The following is an 18,653-nucleotide window of genomic DNA, read 5'->3' as shown; positions in this document are numbered from 1 at the left end:
TAGTGCAAATCAGTTGTTACCTCTGTGTTGACCAGTCTCTATTATATTTAATAGTTCATTTTCAAGTAAATCTGTACATTGAAGGACAGTTTATAAGTGGTTTTTGTATAAATATGGAACTAAGTAAAAAGTGCAGTGCTGTAAGAGTGCAGTGTTGTAATCCATTGAAGAAGTCAAATCATTTTATTAGAGACAGAAAAAGAAACGGAGAAATGTCACAACATGAATGCCCAAATTATTTCCTCAAATACCAAGTGGTGCCAAGGTTTGTGATAAATGTAGGAAAGATGTAACCAAACTGAAAAATACACCAGAGCCCATCAGTGATGAAAGTGTTGAAGAAGAATCTTCTGGATCAGAGATAATCATCCGAGACCAACACCCTGACTTCACTCCAACTTCAGTAGCTGTTAAAATATTTAACACAACACTTCAAGAACTAGGCGAGTCCCCAATTGACAAGAGATAACTAACATCTAGGCATTACGCCAAATCAAAAGTGAGGAAAATCTCATCAATGACAAGGTACACTTTTCGTTGCTCCTGAAACTTCATCAGATACTGATACTGATGAATCCGTACTTGAAAAGAAACTTCAAAAATTCTATAAGTAGAGCAAAAAAAACTAATGATTCTTACAAGTTTACCTGAAAAGTGGAGTGTCAGGAAAATAATGAGGGAATTTAATGCTCCTAAATTACATTGCTCGGCAGTCGAAAAAAAATTTTGAAAGAGAAATTTTGAAAGAGAAAGATTCATGGAAGGTCCAAACTCAAAACCAGGGAAGTGTTTATCAACAAGCTGTTGAAACTGTACATAGATTTTATGAAAATGATGAAGTTAGCAGGGCAATGCCAGGTATTACACATTGTGTGGCAATTACAGAAACAAGTGGAAATAAAACAAAAATATCATAAAGACTTATTTTGTGTAACCTTAAAGCAGCTTTCAAGCATTTTAAAGACTTTCAAGCACTTTAAAGACAAGTTTCCTAACATAAAAATAGGTTTCTCTAAATTTGCTGAGTTGTATTAGCTGGCCGGAGTGGCACACACACTGTCTCCGTGTGTACAACTCACCAAAACATAAAATTAATGATAGAAAATGCCAAACTAAATACAGTAACAAACAGCAGCTTAAACAGTTATAAGCAGTGCATTGAAAAAATGCTTTGGAACCCATCATCAGTTAATTGCAACATGGGAAACTGTGAATACGGCCCAGGAGAAACTGTCATACGTAAAATTTTAAAAGACTCTTTTCATGAAAACTTACTTGAACAAGTTCAGTTCTGACAGTGGATGTCAGTTGACCTATGTAATCTGGAAATTGTTCAGAAAACGTCTGAAGAACTCATAGATTTATTTTGTAGTAAGATGTCGACTTTGATTCAGCATGACTTCCTTGCTAAGCAACAACAAACATTCCTTAACTCCACAAGAGAAAACCTTATGGAATCTGAGTTTGTTGTCAAATGTGAGTTTTCAGAAAATTATAGTATAGTTCTACAGGATGAAGCTCAGAGTTTCCACTGGACAAGACAACAGATTACCATTCATCCTGTAATTATAGGCTACATTACAAACAGGAAGACAAAATTGAGCATATGAACTTTGTCATTGTTTCTGATTGCCTGGAGCACAATACAACTTTGGTTTGCACCTTTCAAAAGAAGGTAATTTCATATCTAACAAATAAATTTCAAAAGATTCCAAAAAAGATATACTTTTATTCTGACAGTTCTGCTGCTCAGTATAAAAATAAGAAAAACTTCCTGAACCTTTGCCTTCATGAGGAAGACCGAGCGAGGTAGCGCAGTGGTTAACACACTGGACTCGACGGTTCAATCCCGTCTCTGGCCATCCTGATTTAGGTTTTCCGTGATTTCCCTAAATCGTTTCAGGCAAATGCCGGGATGGTTCCTTTGTTAGGGCACGGCCGATTTCCTTCCCTAACCCGAGCTTCTGCTCCGTCTCTAATGACCTCGTTGTCGACGGGACGTTAAACACTAACCACCACCACCACCACCTTCATGAGGAAGACTTCAACATAAAAGCTGAGTGGCACTTTTCAGTCACAGCACATAGGAAAGGGCCTTGTGATGGAGTAGGGGGTTCAGTAAAGAGACCGGCAGCTCGTGCAAGTTTGCAAAGGCAATACCAAATTCAGATCCAGACCGCACGAGAGTGGGCAGTAGATACAAATGTTGATTTTGCATATTCCACTCAAGAAGACTATGCTGCTTCAGAAATATTCTTAAAAAGCTGACTTGAAGAGGCATTGACAATCAGAGGAACACAGCAATTTCACACTTTCATTCCCAACACTACATCAAAATTGTCAAATATTTCTCAGGTGATATGCAGAGTTGGGAGAGGGAAGTAGCTACACCACCAGACAAACTGAAGTTACAAGATGTATCAGGCTATGTCACCACTGTATATGGCACAAACTGGTGGCTTGGGTACATTTGAGAAAAAAACAAAGAACTTGATGAAGTGAAAAAACTTTTCTTCATTTATGTGAACCAGCTAAGTCATTCTCTTAACCTGCACATGCAGATGTCATGTGGGTGTCAGTTGTGGATGTTCTCACAATCTTAATGAAAGTGATGTAAACGGAACCCAGTCAGCTTTATTAAAATGTAATATGTGAAGTTCCAAGACAATTTATTGGAAAACTGCTTTCAACAAAACTTAATTTTTGTCTCAGGTTAGTGTTAATGTATATTTTATAGAAAGTCATTTCAAAATTATTGTTGTACCTATTCTGTTAAATTTAGCTATGTACAGTTACTCAAAAACAAGCATTACGTATTTAATTTGAAATGGAACTATTAAACAAACATCATGGACCAGAACTATTATGTAAATACTTGTACTTATTCATACTTTATTTCAGTTTGTAGTTAAATGCTCAATTTCTTGTTTTTGTTATATTGGTTAATATACTGTAAGTGAAGTTGTATGAAATTACAATAAGCAGTCAACTTAGTTATAAAATATGCTGATTAGTTTTGGTTAAATTAGGTGATGTTTTGATGTTTCTAATACTTTTTTTACTTACCTTTCAGTATATTTTAAAGAAATTCCTGTTTGTTAAAGGTCAGTTTGGTCAAACTAGGGCCGTTAGTGAAAAACAAAAACAAGAGTCCATAATAATTTTTTTTTAACAATGAACCCATCATCATCCCAGATTTATATTTTGTCATGTGATTTACAATAGTATGATGTAGTTAAGGAAATATTTTGAAAATTTTCAATTTTGTACTTTTCGTAAAAAATTAAAATTAAATCAAAATATTAATTAGTATTTTGAAATAGGTTATTAATTAGAAGCTATGTTTTGTTGTATATCCCTGGAAAGAGCATGCAAAATACTGAAAAATGACACTTTTCCCAGTTCTCTAGCCCAATTAGGGCAGCTCCTAGGGCAATTTAAAAAAAGTCCGTTCACAAATTTTTGGCCAGTTTTTGAAAAGTTTATATAGCCATATTTCAGGAATGGTTTGAGATAAAAAATTGAAATTTGGAATTTTTCTTAGTTTCAGTGCCCACTATAAGTATACCAACTTTCCGCAAAATCTAAGACGGTGAGGTAAAATAGGTGTGTTGATTTGACATGGAATGACTCAGTTCCCTGCTGACATGCTTGGTCCATGGATTCATGAGATAGTCTTCATACCCATATAGGTCTATCCTCTCGATACAATTTGAAATGAGATTCGTCCAACCAGGCATCATGTTTCTAGTCAACAGTTCCAAGTCAGTTTTTGATGGGCCCAGGCAAGGTGTAAAGTTTTGTGTTGTGCAGTCAACAAGGTTACAGGAGTGAACCTTTGGCTCCGAAAGCCCATATTGTTGATGTTTCGTTGAATGTTTCACATGCTGACATTTGTTGATGGCCCCGCACTGAAATCTGTTGCAATTTTCAGAAGGGTTGCTCTTTGTCACATTAAACGATCCTCTTCAATTGTCACTGATCCTGTTCTTGCAGGATCTTTTTCAGCCCGCAGTGATGTCGGCGCACCAATGTCGAAGATTTGATGTTTTACCGGATGCTCAATATTCATGGTACATTCATGAAATGGTTGTACGGGAATATCCCTACTTCACTGCTACCTCAGAGAGCTTGTGTCCCATTGCTTGTGCGCCAACTATGACACCTCGTGCAGACTCACTTAAATCTTGACGACCTGCCATTGTAGCAGCAGTAACTGATTTAACAACTGTGCCAGACACTTGTCTTATATAGGCATTGCCAACTGCAACACCGCATTCTGCCTGAAGCAGTTGCATTTAACACTGCTGCAGCTGGGTTCTTTGATACAAAAAATTTTCAAAATATCTACACTGAAGCACAAAAAAACTGGTATAGGCATGATTTGAATATGCAATACCAGTTTTTTTTGGTGCTTCAGTGTAGATGTTTTAATTTTTTGTATCAAAGAACACAGCTGCAGCAGTGTTAAATGCAACTTCTTCTTGTGTTTCACTTAATATTCTTTTTGCATAATCTCTGGTAGCCCTAAATTATATCTGTTGAGATTTCCGAGGAGAGACATCAGCTGCATATAGGCTTGTGTTCAGTGATTCTTTTGGATGTACTGCTTCAGCTTCTGGCAGTGATGGAGCTGTCTTCTGTTGTAGTCCTCTTTTGTGGAAAATTGTTTTCACTGTGTTCGGCACTGTTTTTTACCATGTTTAACATAGCTCTTTGTCATAGCTTTCAACCGATCATCTGTTTCCAAAGTAATAACCCATAAGCCCTTAATCATATAATAGTTGTTTAGACCAAAATGATTACAACAGAATTTCTATAACAGTTCATATTTATCCAAAAGCAATACTTTGTGATGAAAACTCATTTGTCTTCCAGCAAGACAGGATTTACTTCTTTGATTATGTAACTGTTGGTGGTGTGCTGAAAATTTTTATTTCTTTGAAACCTTTTTGAGATGCAAATATTGTCAGGTGGCATGCAGAATTACCTTCTTCAGTTTGGCATCTTATTCCATTTGACTTTGTTTTCAACTGTGAAATGTGAATATGCTGGATATATTCTCCCGAGAAAAATTGCATGTTTGTAGATTGTGAAAAGTAACTCGATGAATTCCAAAATGACACAGAAACAACCTAAATGAACAGATAAACATTTCTGAAAGTCAAGGGGCAAGGAAATTAATGATACATAGATATACACCTGAAGATGTAATTTGATATAACGAAACCAGTTGTGCTCCTGTAGGCTAAATAAAAGTTCATGTCCAGTAAAAAGTGGTTTACTTGTGAAATGTGTCATGGATTACTACAGCTGAGGTTGCCCTCGACATAAAACTTTTTATTTTAAGAAAAACAAAGACAACTAATAACAGCTTTAACAGATTTACTTTATTTTCAAAGAGTCCACACATTGTTCACCCCTAATAGCAGTCGAAGCATATTTTTGATCTTCTTTATGTCTCTGAACTGATTTCTCTTCTCGCAGGTGATTGGATGGTCCTCTCATCATCATCATCATCATCGATTTCATCTTCATCAGACAGACAAGTTGCTGAAGTAGTGTCAAATATGCCAAACCACCATTTCATTTTCATGGTGATATGATATTGTGAAATGAAAAACCACTCCGTGTGTGGTAGTAGTTAGCATCAAACAGGTTTGATACAGAAGCAGATATTTGTTAAATAAGAAAGTGGATATAACTCGCACCTGTGTCTATATTGTAGAGATCGATCAAGGAGTGGGAAAAACCATGATAGATGATGATGATTATGATGATGATGATGATGATGGAGTCAGATTCATCCTGTACATTCACAAGTGTATAACTGAACTGTAACATTGTAACCAAGTGAAGTTTGTAGTTTAGCTGAAACAGTCACCATCAATTTGATTTGCCAGAGTACAGTACTATGTGATGCAACAAAATGGAGAGCTTGTCAGTGTATAGAACAGTTCCTTCTGCAATTACTTGTACCTTATAATCTGCTTGTGGTATCCAATGGCAGTACTGCCCCCCCCCCCCCCCCAACCTGCTCCCCCCACAGTTTCACTATGAGTGGTTCATAAATAATGTTGATGGTTTACAGACGGAAGAGAAAAGGTGTCGGTATGAGGATGAGATTTCGCGCTTGGAATGTCTCCATTCGGAGCGAGAAGCAGCATTGCTGCAGGATGGCTTGTCAAAGCTGCAGCAGGCAGAGGCAGAGCACAAACGCCAGCTCAGAGAAAGTGAGCAGCGTGCCAAAGACCTGCGCGAGCGCCTGGAGGCAGCTGACGCAGAGACAGCCCGATTGCAACGGCAGGTCGAGGACCTCGTCAGTAGGGACCACGAAGCCCAGTTGCAGGTGAGAAATTGAAATTTCAGCAATATGTTAATCTTGAAATGTTCTCTTTGGCTCAATACCAGTGATTACCTGTTGTTAGTCAAGTTACTTCAGGTTAGTATGTATGTATTTGATAAATTGTCTCATACAATAAACGTTTTATGTTTCAGGTGACAAAAACATTTTTTCACTAAATGGTCCACAATTTCATTTCAAATATCCTAGCAAAAAATCTGCCTGTTGCTACAGTATTTCTTTGAACTTGTTAATGAGTTAAGAGACTGTAAAGACAGAGAGATTAACCTGCTAGTGGAATTTTGGGAATGGGGGGAGGGTTGGTTCAGATGGCTCTGAGCACTATGGGATTCAACTTCTGAGGTCATCAGTCCCCTAGAACTTAGAACAACTTAAACCTAACTAACCTAAGGACATCACACACATCCATGCTCGAGGTGGGGAGGGGGGGGTGGTTGGAAGAATAGTTTCAATCTGTGGGTGAGAAGAGGTGGTTATGTTGTTTTGCATTTCACAAAGAAACAATTGGAAAATTAAAGTTATTTTTGGTAGGGACAAGCTTCTGCTGAACTATCTAAACTTCACAGCAGAATGTACAAAACTATGTAAATAAAAATGAGTAATGGGTTTTTTGGTAAGATTGTGATACTGTCAAATGAAAGACCTTTCTGGAACAAACAAGTTTGAGATAAAACCAGGAGATAGTTGAATAATTATGTGGAGATAACTTGTACCCAAGTCTCTGTCCTAAAGAGGAATGGGAATGATCAAAACAACTTGGACACGTCATTCAGAGTTGGCTACAGGGATAAATTCCTTGATCTGAATCCACTAAATGAAGCAATTCCAGTCTGTCTGACGTTAACAGTACTACCTGAGCAACAAATTAAGGACTTTGTCAGCTATTCCTGATACTAGATAGTTGACTAGACTCTGCAGTTTCAGCATATACAAGGCACCATCGGTTAGAAAAACATTTCTATTTTCTGCAGACGGAGCAGACGCGGTGTCGGTACGAGGGTGAGATTTCACGCCTGGAGCGTCTCCACGCAGAGCGAGAGGCAGCATTGCTGGAGGATGGTGTAATGAGGCTGCGGCAGGCAGAGGCGGAGCACAAACGCCAGCTCAGTGAAAGTGAGCAGCGTGCCGCAGAGCTGCGCGTGCGCCTGGAGGCAGCCGATGCGGAGACAGCTCACCTGCAGCAGCAGGTAGCTGGCCTTGTCAGCGGCCTTCGCCAAGACCGTGACGCCCAGTTGCAGGTGAGGAATTGAAATTTCAAAATTTTTTTAAATCTTGAACTGTCCTCAGGCACCATTGGTTACAGAGAAGTCTGTTGTCAGTTAACGGAAGTTTGTATGTATATATTTTGTAAACAGTCATGTATTGCACTTTCATTTTTCAGGTGACAAATATGTGTTTATACTAGGGAAATTTTTTAACGTAAAATCTATTTCTTTCTGTATGTTAACAAGTTGGAAGACCATAAAGGTGGAGATACAAACCATGCATATTTTAAGCACTAGTGTTGCATGTTACAAAATGATGGGAGCACTATTCTGCCCATTACACACACGTTGATGATTAGAAGAGGGAATGGGAATTGACCAAGAATGTAAATTATTATGCATAAATAGGCTTTTAGAGTAAGCTGTTGGAGAAGGACCACTGTAAACACCACCACTATAAGATACCGAGGATTAAACATCCTAAACTACACTGATTGTATGAAAGAAAGATGTCAGGCTGAAATTCATTGGAAATATCTTGAGGGAATGTAATTCTCCATGAAAGAAGTGGCTTACAAAACACTTGTAAAAATGATTCTTTAGTACTTCTCATCAGTTTCCCATTACCAAGTTTTATTAATAGAAAAGATAGCAAAGATTCAGTTAAAAACAGTGTGTTTTGTCATTGGTGTGACATGAGAGCATTACAGAGGTGCTAAACAGACTCCAGTGGCAGACACTGCAAGAGAGATATGTATCAGGAAGAGCTTTGGAGTTGAAATTCAAACAGTGAACCATCCAATAAGACAGTTAATGTACTACCTCCTCCCACATACACTGTGTTAAATGACCCCAAGACAGAACCCGAGAAATCTCAACCCTTTCCCTCATCATTTGAGAGTAAGCTGGCTTGTGAAATGTAGATGTAGATGTTGACTTGTCGCATCAATTTTCCAGTGGATGCTAGAGCTGCTTGAATCTCAGTTTCCACATATTGCTCACAGATACTTTACTTTGGTGATACATTTTTATTACTTTTTTTATGTACGCACCAGGTACAATACCAGTGAATTAGATTATAATTTCTGTACTTCAGAAGACCTGGAAATTAAAGTGGTTCTCTCCATGATAGTTCCCTACAGCTTCCTTGGCACCAAAATAACTGTTATCCCTGTTCACAGGTCACAGCAGGAAGATGTCATGATCTGGAAGAAGAAGTGAGGTCATTGAGGACAGTGCTGGATTTGAGACATGAAGAGCTAGCAGAGGTAAGAAGGCAGAATGCTGAACTAGCAAAAGATGCTGGAGAGCTACCAGGAGCACTACAAAGGATAGCAACACTGCAGGCGCGAGTTGAGGATCTCCAGGAGCAACTGCAGCACAAAGTTGACTTCGAAAGGTAAATTTTTTTAAAAAAGCTCAAGGAACAGTCAGAATGTCATAAAAATGTCAGCACATATATATGGTAAATGGTAATGCTGTTGAACTTAACAAACTTTTTGGTTGGTGCAGTACGTATTTGTAAATCTGTCTTAAATATTATATGTTCTGCAGGTTAAATATAAGATTTTATTGGTCTACATCATTTCATTGTAGTGTAGAGTGGTGAATGGTTTCTAATTATTTAGATCTGTATCCATAATCTGCAAATCACTGAAGTGTATGGCAGATTAACTGTAAGCAGATTTGTATACGACATTCAAAAGCATGTTTATTGAACTTGCATGCAAAGGATTGTATTAAAACATTAGAACAGTATTAAAATTCACATTAAATATGTTTACTTTCTATAGAAAACTAGGTTTCTTAGACAGAAGAGGTTTATGGATTTTATTGGTGCAGACAATTATCCTCACGGCTTGGTGGTGTTAATCCCTTACTCACATTTTACTGTTGTTGTCATTATTGTTGTAGTCGGTTAAAAGATTGATTTAGAGCAGCTCTCCATGCTAGTCAAACCAGCACATGGATGTAGAGTCACCTCATTTCAGTATATTTAGAGTAATTTTATATTGAATAATTAATTCATTAAATTATTTTCTTCTTTCTTCTTCCTCCTCATGGGGTAGGCTGTACGGCCTGTTCGAAAAACCATCTTGGTCTGGGATGTCAAGTGGTGTTGGTGGTGTTGTTGTTGTTGTTGTTAATGTTAATGCTACTTTTCAGGCAGCTATCCCAAGAGAACAGGAAACTGAACGAGTCATTTCATCATGTTGCTGTGCAGAAACAAAGGCTTTCACAGCATAATGAAGAACTGCAGTGGAAACTGAAACAGAGCACTGAAGCAGTTCATGTGATTACACAGGCTCTGACTTCTACGCCTATCTCACATAACAATCATAAAACTAACCGAAAGCTGATTGATTCTTTCCATGACTATAGTCAAGCATTTCCTGAAATCAGCAAGAGCTACACTAAATTGAGTAGGTAAGTGAAAATTTACTTCCCTCACTATTTTTCTGTTTTCATGATCTCCCTCTCGTCACACAGTGGTGTTTTACATGTGGTGTGGTTGTTGTTTTTTACTTAAACATGTTTCTACAGAAAAAGGTTTCACAAAGGATGTCTGCCAGGAATTAGAAATATTTCGTAAAGTGCTATGATATAATTACCTCCAAATACGATCTTTCCTGCTCAAGAAGAAAAAGAGTGAAATTTAGTATTATTCATGTTTCAGTGATTTCATTTACTTGCGTGATAATTATGCTTCCTGTGCAACAACTGAAAATGTGATAAAATTTTCAGCAGGTCGCCGCTGATGCAGCGCCGTTGTGACTTGAGCAACACACCTGTGATACATCATGATCTCGAGCACCCTAGTCCCCCAGCATCACCGAAAGTGAAGGCTGTTGTTGAGAAGAGTGACTCTGTGTCATGGGTACTGGACATGGATGAATCTCCTGAAGCAAAAGTTTCTCGCCTAGTGCGCCGTGCAGGCAGTTTCCGTGGCTCTTCTGGCTTATCTCCACCATCTACTGCCCAGTCTCAGACCCTTCCACGAAGCCGTGGTGCATCTGGTCCTGGAAATCGACGATCAACAGGAACCAGTGCTGGACGATCGAGAACAAGGGCGTGGTCAGTGTCATCTTCGGACAACTTTGTATCCTGCTGGGGTTCATCAGGAACGTGTGCTACCTCTGCTCCTGTTACAATGCAGCGTTCAGTTTCAGGAACACCGTCACCTGTAGCACATTCTTATGGAGAAGATAATTACACAGTATCCCCTGGAAAGGTTTGTTCATAATGTTACCATGTCGTATTTATTAGCTAATGACATTTTCATCTAATGTTTGTAGCCAGAATTGATTACTCTAAGCTATGTGCTTCATTTCGGTAGTAATTCACTACTGCTAGCAAATGAAGTTGTAATGGGTTACAAACACAATGAAAAATTTAAAATTTTCACAGTATTTATTGCTGTTATTGATGATCATACTACTACTACTACTACTACTACTACTACTACACACCTTCTAAAGAGCTACTGATGGCTGTACGCCACTGTTTCAGTAAAAGCCAAAAAACTGAATGTGACTTAGAAACAATATTCACTTGTTTGTGATCACTACTAACACAACTTTCAATAACATGTGATAGTATGCTATTATCATTGTTGACATATTGTTTCTGGATGAACGTCGTCATATTGAGTTGTGACTTGAGAAGCAGTTTGCAATTTGTATTCACTTTCAGAGTGAGTGACTATTGTGAGGCTGCTTCACTGGCCTCCTTCCATTCCTGGACTCATTCTATTCCTATTAGTGGAAAAAAGAGCTAAAATTTGGAGCCAACCTCTCGAAATGACACTAAATGCTGTAAATTACCATGACATTGAAAAAGAGCAGAACAAACTGCTACATCCTCGTATTCAGTCTACAAAGCAAGCTGCTGCGTACTCAGGAAAAAGTCTGGCCAACCTAAAATAGCTTCTGACATTTAGTAAGAGTCATTCTGTCGGGTGTATGTAACATTTCTGTTTTCTTGAACTCTGTGAATTAGGTCTTCTTGTGATTACAAGTATGAATTTGTGCTGAACACTCTTGTCATCTATTAACTGGTTGGCTGCACCGAAACAGCAGTCAGCACTGACTGAGACCTTTCGACTGACACCGAAAGCGCAACTCCTATCAGTCACCACAACACGGCTCTTTAGAAACTGAACAAGAATTACCTTGTGCAGTTTGCTTCTACATAATTGTGAAATCGCAGCCGATATTTTTGTGCTTACATTCAATAGAGGTGTAACCTGTTGGTCTCTTAAGGAGAGGGGGAAGAAAACAAGACATAAGGTTGAGAGGCTGCAGATAATACAAACTTTTGAGAACCAGAGATGCTCCGATCGGAAAAAGATAGAATTGTGTTGAACAGCATGGGACTAATTGGGAATGGTCAGGAAATCAGTAGAAGCTGCAACTCAATTTCATTTTGGAACATTTCACCTTTGCTCTCTGTTCTACTACTCCCAGTTTGCCAATTTATTCAGTATAGTGCTGCAATGTTGCTCAGTGAAATAGGCAGCATGGGATTCTTTCAGACAGAGTAGTGTCTTACACTCTGCAGCACTCATGGTTTGGTTACAAAGAAACATGAATGCTTCAAACATTAGCATTGTGTAAAGCATTTTTTGTTTCGGTAATTGACAATGTATAAAGCAGTTTGTGAGGAAATATCACGTTTGTTCCTTTTTTCTGCATCAATTTTCTTGGTGCCTTAGAGACCTGGTGTGACCGCCACACTTCATGTTTTGTGATAGCTCCTTCTTTAGGTGAGACAACACTTCGGTGCAAATCCAATGCACGTACAATGTAGGTGTCTCTTAGGCACAGCAAACCTTTTTTCGTGATCATAAAAAAAGCAGTTTGGTCATTGTATCCTTCTTCAAATACAACAATTAATCTGTTGACGGACAGAGTGAAAAGTTTCAGCCTAGAATTGAGACTTACTTCGTGATGTGCTCACTTTTTGTCGGATAATTTTGTCTGTGATTGCTCCCTTCCTCCAAGTGAGTAGACTTCATCACTAAAATATGACTGCGACATATATCGACTACAAATCTAAAGCCTGCATAATGCCTTTATTGGCCTCAGAGTTTTACAGGTGCAAGTTTATTCAGATGTGGAAACTGGTGGACATAGATGTTGTCAGATATGATGCGTAGGTGTCGATATTCTGACAACTGATGAATCGAGTCTGCTTGTTATCGTTAGCTACAGACACACATCTGATCCGAAGAAATGATTTCTCACACAAAATCTGTTGGATTTTTTAAAAGAATAACCCATATTGAGAAATTTGTTTTTGCATTTACTTTTGATTAACATTCAGCTAAAGTGCTTCCTATATTGCGCTGAGATAATGCAAACTTCATCCTTTATAGGCAAAATATTCAGCATATTTTATCAGCTGTTTCATACTTCCTTTAATTAGCAGTAGTACAATACATTATTGTACACTTTCCTTGTGTTTTAATTCGTGTCTGAATTTTTGGAATATCTTTGAATTCGATAATTTTCAAAGAAAAGCTCAGCCAGGATTGAATTTAGCCATTATTTCTTAACTCTTAAAACTGTTGGAGATAATTTCCCGTACCTTGTATGAATTCCTATTGATGTTAAAATGCCAAAACAAATATTCTCATGAAAACCCAATGTTGTAATTTATCAATATGAATGAAACGTGAACAGTATGTCTAGATTAAAAAATCCAATATACAGAAATTTCCCACAGATCAATCTAAAACTTTCTTTGATTATTGCACAACTTATTCAACAGAATACACTGCAGTGTCACATGAGAGATTGTTGCATCTTTCTCAGAATCTTCTGGGTTCTTTGTTTACATGCTGACTGCAACATACCGTATTTTTCTGATAAGTGGCCATTAGTATTGGTAGTAACCAATTCCACATACCACTTTTCATTGCCATGTCCTAGTAAATATAAGCAGAAACAACACATGCAGATTTCAAAATCCTGTTCTTCGTCAAGCTGCATGGAACTACCGTATGACAAATATTTTATAGGCCTATGTTGTTCATAATTGTTTAAATATATGTACTTAGAATCGTAGTCCTAATAAGACTTCATAAGGTACGAAATAGTTTTACACAGTGTTCCAGTAATTGGACCTATGTTCTCTCTTTCTCTTCAGACACCACTGAAGCGCTGCAGCCGTGATCCTGACGAGTGCTCTGTTAACGGTGACGAAGACGACGACGACGACATGCGCCAGCACCATAATGCAAATGGAAGTGTCGCAAAGAGGTCCAACGCAGATAGTGGTCCCTCCAGCCTTGATGGACAGTTGTTGAGTTTGCGCACTTGTGGCAGCAGCAACAGCAGCAGTGCCAGCCCCCCTGGCAGCAATACCTGCAGTTCCACAAGCAGCTGTTCAGAAGCAGAACACAACTACAGACACTTGAATGGCACAATTATTTACCGGCAAGTGGAGACAGAGACTGCAGATATGAGGGTTGTTCCCATTCCCCACCTTTCTGGTAGCAGTGATCTCTCCATTTTGGCTGCTGCCTGTGCTGCTGCCAAACCTCTGATGGGAGCTCCCAAGGATGCGGCAGGAGAGGCAATGATCTCTGAAGAGACACTGGACAATGAGGTATTTCTATAGGTTGAGATTCTAGCAGTGCGTTTGAGCTTATATAGGATGATTTGATAATGTCAAACATCAGTGTTTTAGTGATTTTCTTCGTAGTTAGTAGCATCATCAGATGATAATTTTTCAGATATACAAATGTTACTATCACACTATATCAATAGTGTGCCCTGTTTGTTTTTATGTGCTGTGTTGCCCTCGTTAGTCATAAGTTTTATTGTATTTGCATTTTTGCGTTTTTCACGTGCACTCATAGTTTACTGTGTACTAATTAATTAGTTACTTTTGGATTAAAACACATGCGTGTGCACGCGTGCACTCGGGATTGCGTCTTCCTGATGTTGGTATTAAAAAATGCTTTATAGTAAGAATAAAAATAAGAATAAAATCTACCAAAGGAAAAGAAAAAAATTGGTCTTTAGAATGAAATGCCTAACTGCTGCACGAAATGAAGTAATAGTTGGTTTTATAATTTGGTTGCAGATATTTCAGTTGAACTGCATATTGCTGAAAGGTTCAAAGGATATTGTTACTCTAAGATACAGGGAATATTGGCGAAACAATGAATCTACAATAAAATTATGAGAATAAAAATTCCTTATTGTGAAGAAGAAGAAGAAGCAGCAGCAGCAGCAGCAGCAGCAGTGCATTGGGGAAGGGACACACACACACACACACACACACACACACACACACACACACACACACACACACAAAATCATTATTTTGCTGCCATTTAGTTAAGACCCTGAGTGACACTTCTATTTTCTAGTGTATTGCTTCCTCCAACACTTCGCTTTGTTGTGCCTATTGAAGCAATCTCTTCTTCTCTGATAGCTAGAAATAATCGTCTAGATTTCAGTAATAAGCTGAGGAATATTAATTAAAAAACCGATACTTTAGAAAACTTATAGCTTGGCACATGCACTTGAACAGTTGTACAGTTGTCACCTGATATGAAATCAGGTTTAACATATCAATCCCCAAAGCTGCTCCTGGCAGTTTCTTCTTAGCTCCTACCAGTCAACTTGGTATTAAATTTGTATTTCTCAACTTTTATTACCCTCTTCAAAGATTTTATATTTTTGTGGGAATGATGAGAAGTAAGGTAGAAAAAAAATGTTTTTCCCTTTTTCTTTCCACAGAATGATGGAGATGGGGGCGATACATCATCTGATGGTGAAGATCCCCAGTCCTGGGAGAATGTGGGGCTGTTACCATCAGACAATGAGGCCTGAGGCAGAATGTCTTGCTGGTGTACGTGCTTGCTTGAAGCTGGAGTATTTTAGAAGTTCTGAAATACTTGAGACTTAATACTCTGGCATTTTAAGCCTTACATTTATGTGTGTGTTGGTTTAAACCTAAGACAAAACACAATGGCATTGAATATTGTATATCAGGTATGTTGAGAGTATGGTGCATACAGCTCTCGGTTTTATACACACGACTCAGACTCTTTATTGTGCTGTTTCTTAATTTTTCTCATTAATAATTTATCAGCTTTTTTGAAAGCATGGTGCATACACCTCTTGATTTTTTACAGATGACTCAGATTTGCTACTGGGCTCCTTAATTTTTTTCATTGATAATTTGGTTAAATCAGTACCTGATGAAGTTATTGTTAATTGTATTTAACTGGTTTTATAGTGCTGGTTTGTGTGATGGAAGCTTCAAAATGTGAAATCATGTCGTGATAGTTGCAGTAATGATCTGTAGGATGAATGGACCACTTTTAGTTCTTGCATTTTCTTGTGCCTTAATATTTTGTTTTGGTTGTTGGAGGTTCTCATGAGAGTTCTTCCAGCAAAACCTTGGTGCTCCCACCTTCAATCATGTATATAGAATTTATCAATTGGATTGAGAGAGCTTTCAGCTTGTTAATATGCATAATAAATTATTTGACTTGACTTGGGGGGAGGTCTTAATTGCAATTAAGTGTGAGGACTAATGCCATTTCCATTTCATAATATTTTGGGGTGTGGGTGGATCATAAACTGCCGAACATCATCAAGATTAAACATTGATTTATTGGAGAATAAAACACCAGATGCTAAATACTGCAGCACTGGGATTAAAATTGGAACATTCACTCATCAGTTACTGAACATCACTGAATGTGATGTCATATTTTAAAAGTTTCTATCATGCAATACTGCATTTTTACACAGTGCTGAACTAATACAAGCAAAACATGCACTGAAATTATCGAAGTTATCATTATAAGAATATACATTTTATGTTTTTCTTCCAAGAGCATCCCTGTTGGTGTATCTGCTTTATTTTTAAATGCTTTCATCACCATATATTTTATGCATAAACAGTACTGCTATTCTCAGTGTTTAATCGTTTTGGACCAATTGGAAGAATTATACATAACTTTCGTGATACTAACATGATGATTTGCCAAGCCACTGAACTTTGAGCAAAAAATGCTGAACTATGTGATGAGTAATTGAGAAATGGGGTAAAGTGTGACTCTAACTTGAGAACAATTACTGTATACTCATCAAATTATCATTACCAAAGTAACATCATTTCCTCTTTTTTTGAGGTAATATTTGTAAGAGGATGATCTTGTGTTGAGTTATTACACAGCTTTCCTTTGGCTACATACATGTGAGCTATTTGTAAATTTACTACTGCTTGTAATAAAGTTTATCAGAGGCTGTTTGATGACTGTTAGATTTGTATACGTCATAGCTACAAAATATTATGTAAGTAAGAGTGTTTAATAGGCTTTGAGAGATGTAAATTAGTGCACAGTGGTGACAGTTCACACAATACATCTTATCTAATAAATCTAAAACTTGATGCTGTTAAAATACTGATAATTTACAGATATGATAAACCTAGAATTACTACTTGTGTGGAATACGTGCTTTGTGAACTAACTCAGCCAGAGCTAGTTCGTACTACTGAACTGTCTCCGCATTCTGTGTTTGTATATGTGATACTTGTGGATCAACTTTTATAAAATTTCAGCTGTTTTAATTTGTTAGTTTTATATCAGAAAACCATATGCTACTTACATTTTATTGTGATTTTGAGTACAATGTGTGGCTGATGAAATAGTATATTTTGTGTGAATTTTTTTGCTGTATTTATGTTGTGTTTTCAAAGCACAATTGATATTGCAGTTGTTTGTATGTACATTGGAATTGTATCATGTCTTGTTACAGAATGTCACTATCTTGTAAGGTAAAAATAAAGAGTTGCTACTATTTGGAGAAAAATTATTTTTTGATGAAAGTACTGTTGTTTGTTAACAACAATTGGGCGAGAATTGTAGAAGAGTGTCTGTACAGTGATCAGGATTTTACCAGGGAGGCTTTTCATTTCTCTGCGGTATTTGGTTCTCAAAAATGCAGTAATTGTGAAACATGATGTACTTTTTCATATTCATATCTAGATGACTTATTGAAATGTCAAATGCTGCAGAGTGTTTGTTTATGAAAAAAGATTCATCACTGCGTAATTTAAATAAGACCTCGGAAGATGTATTGGTTAACTGGAAGTCTTTGTACTATTAGCAGTATTTCTTTTACAAAAAGTAATAGACTTACAGATTTGTGGCTTGTGGCAAATGAAAGAACAAATCGTGAAGTTTTCGTTAAGATGACGATGAACTTACTTGTGTGCCATTTGTTGCTTGAAGAATGTTTAATCGATGTTAGATTTCATGCCATACGTTTGACAACATTCCTTGTGCAACACGAGCAACAGCATCCATTATCCTTCTTAGTGTGTTCAGATCAGGTACTTTGTATGTGTACGTAGTCTCATGGAAAGAAATCTAAAGGCATTTTGTGTGATGATGTTGCAGGCTTGGCATTGGGACCATCACTCTCAATCCAGCTGTCATTAAATGTTCCGTTAAGAAACTTCCTAACATGCAAACCCCCAAATTCGGTGAATGTTGGAAAATTGGATCAGTTTCTGTTGGTGTTATGCAAAATTTTCTATCATTTCCAGATATTAGCTGTTATTGACTTTCTTCAACAAAAAAGAAAGGGCCAGTGATTGTCTTCTGCATTAAATCACACCACATATTCATTTAAGGAGAATCTGTGATGTGATTTACGGCAACATGTGTACTTTCCAGACCCCATATCATCTTATTGTGCTTGGTATCTTCGTACTGAGCTTGTTAACTTTATCTGACCTGTAGAAAATAGCATTATCGGAAAAACAAATTAGAGGAGATACTCATTGCTGGTGTTGATTCATGTCAGTACAATGTGCTTATAAATTAGGTATACAAAAGTAGCCTTAAATTGTGAAACAGGTAAATAATTTACAGAAATGTTTGATATGGCACTGCATCCAGTCTTAAAGTTTTATTCCCACCTACCACTGACAGTTCCTGACATTATCACTACTAGGTGGCAAGCACGAAAGTGTTATTTCAACAATAATCATGAAGTCATATAATGGTGCAAAGAATGCACAGTATTGTTTATGGTTTCATGAATCAA

General features: G+C 37.5%; 1 protein-coding gene across 1 annotated transcript in view; it reads left to right on the top strand.

Annotated features, from left to right (window-relative positions):
• The window catches only part of LOC126278721 (microtubule-associated tumor suppressor candidate 2 homolog), a 538,837-nt gene extending 521,438 nt beyond the window's left edge, over positions 1-17,399 (top strand). Inside the window, exons 10-16 of the mRNA XM_049978996.1 lie at positions 6,092-6,349; positions 7,336-7,602; positions 8,751-8,968; positions 9,736-9,996; positions 10,315-10,801; positions 13,720-14,181; positions 15,324-17,399. Of these exons, the coding sequence (XP_049834953.1) occupies positions 6,092-6,349; positions 7,336-7,602; positions 8,751-8,968; positions 9,736-9,996; positions 10,315-10,801; positions 13,720-14,181; positions 15,324-15,416 (2,046 nt within the window). The 3' untranslated portion in view covers positions 15,417-17,399. The remainder of the gene's footprint in view (positions 1-6,091; positions 6,350-7,335; positions 7,603-8,750; positions 8,969-9,735; positions 9,997-10,314; positions 10,802-13,719; positions 14,182-15,323) is intronic.
• The last annotated feature ends 1,254 nt before the right edge of the window (positions 17,400-18,653 follow it).

This window comes from Schistocerca gregaria, chromosome 6, assembly GCF_023897955.1.
Source record: "Schistocerca gregaria isolate iqSchGreg1 chromosome 6, iqSchGreg1.2, whole genome shotgun sequence".
Taxonomy (NCBI): Eukaryota; Metazoa; Arthropoda; class Insecta; order Orthoptera; family Acrididae; genus Schistocerca; species Schistocerca gregaria.
Note: the sequence above shows the minus strand (reverse complement) of the source record. Positions and strands in the feature narration are given on the sequence as shown.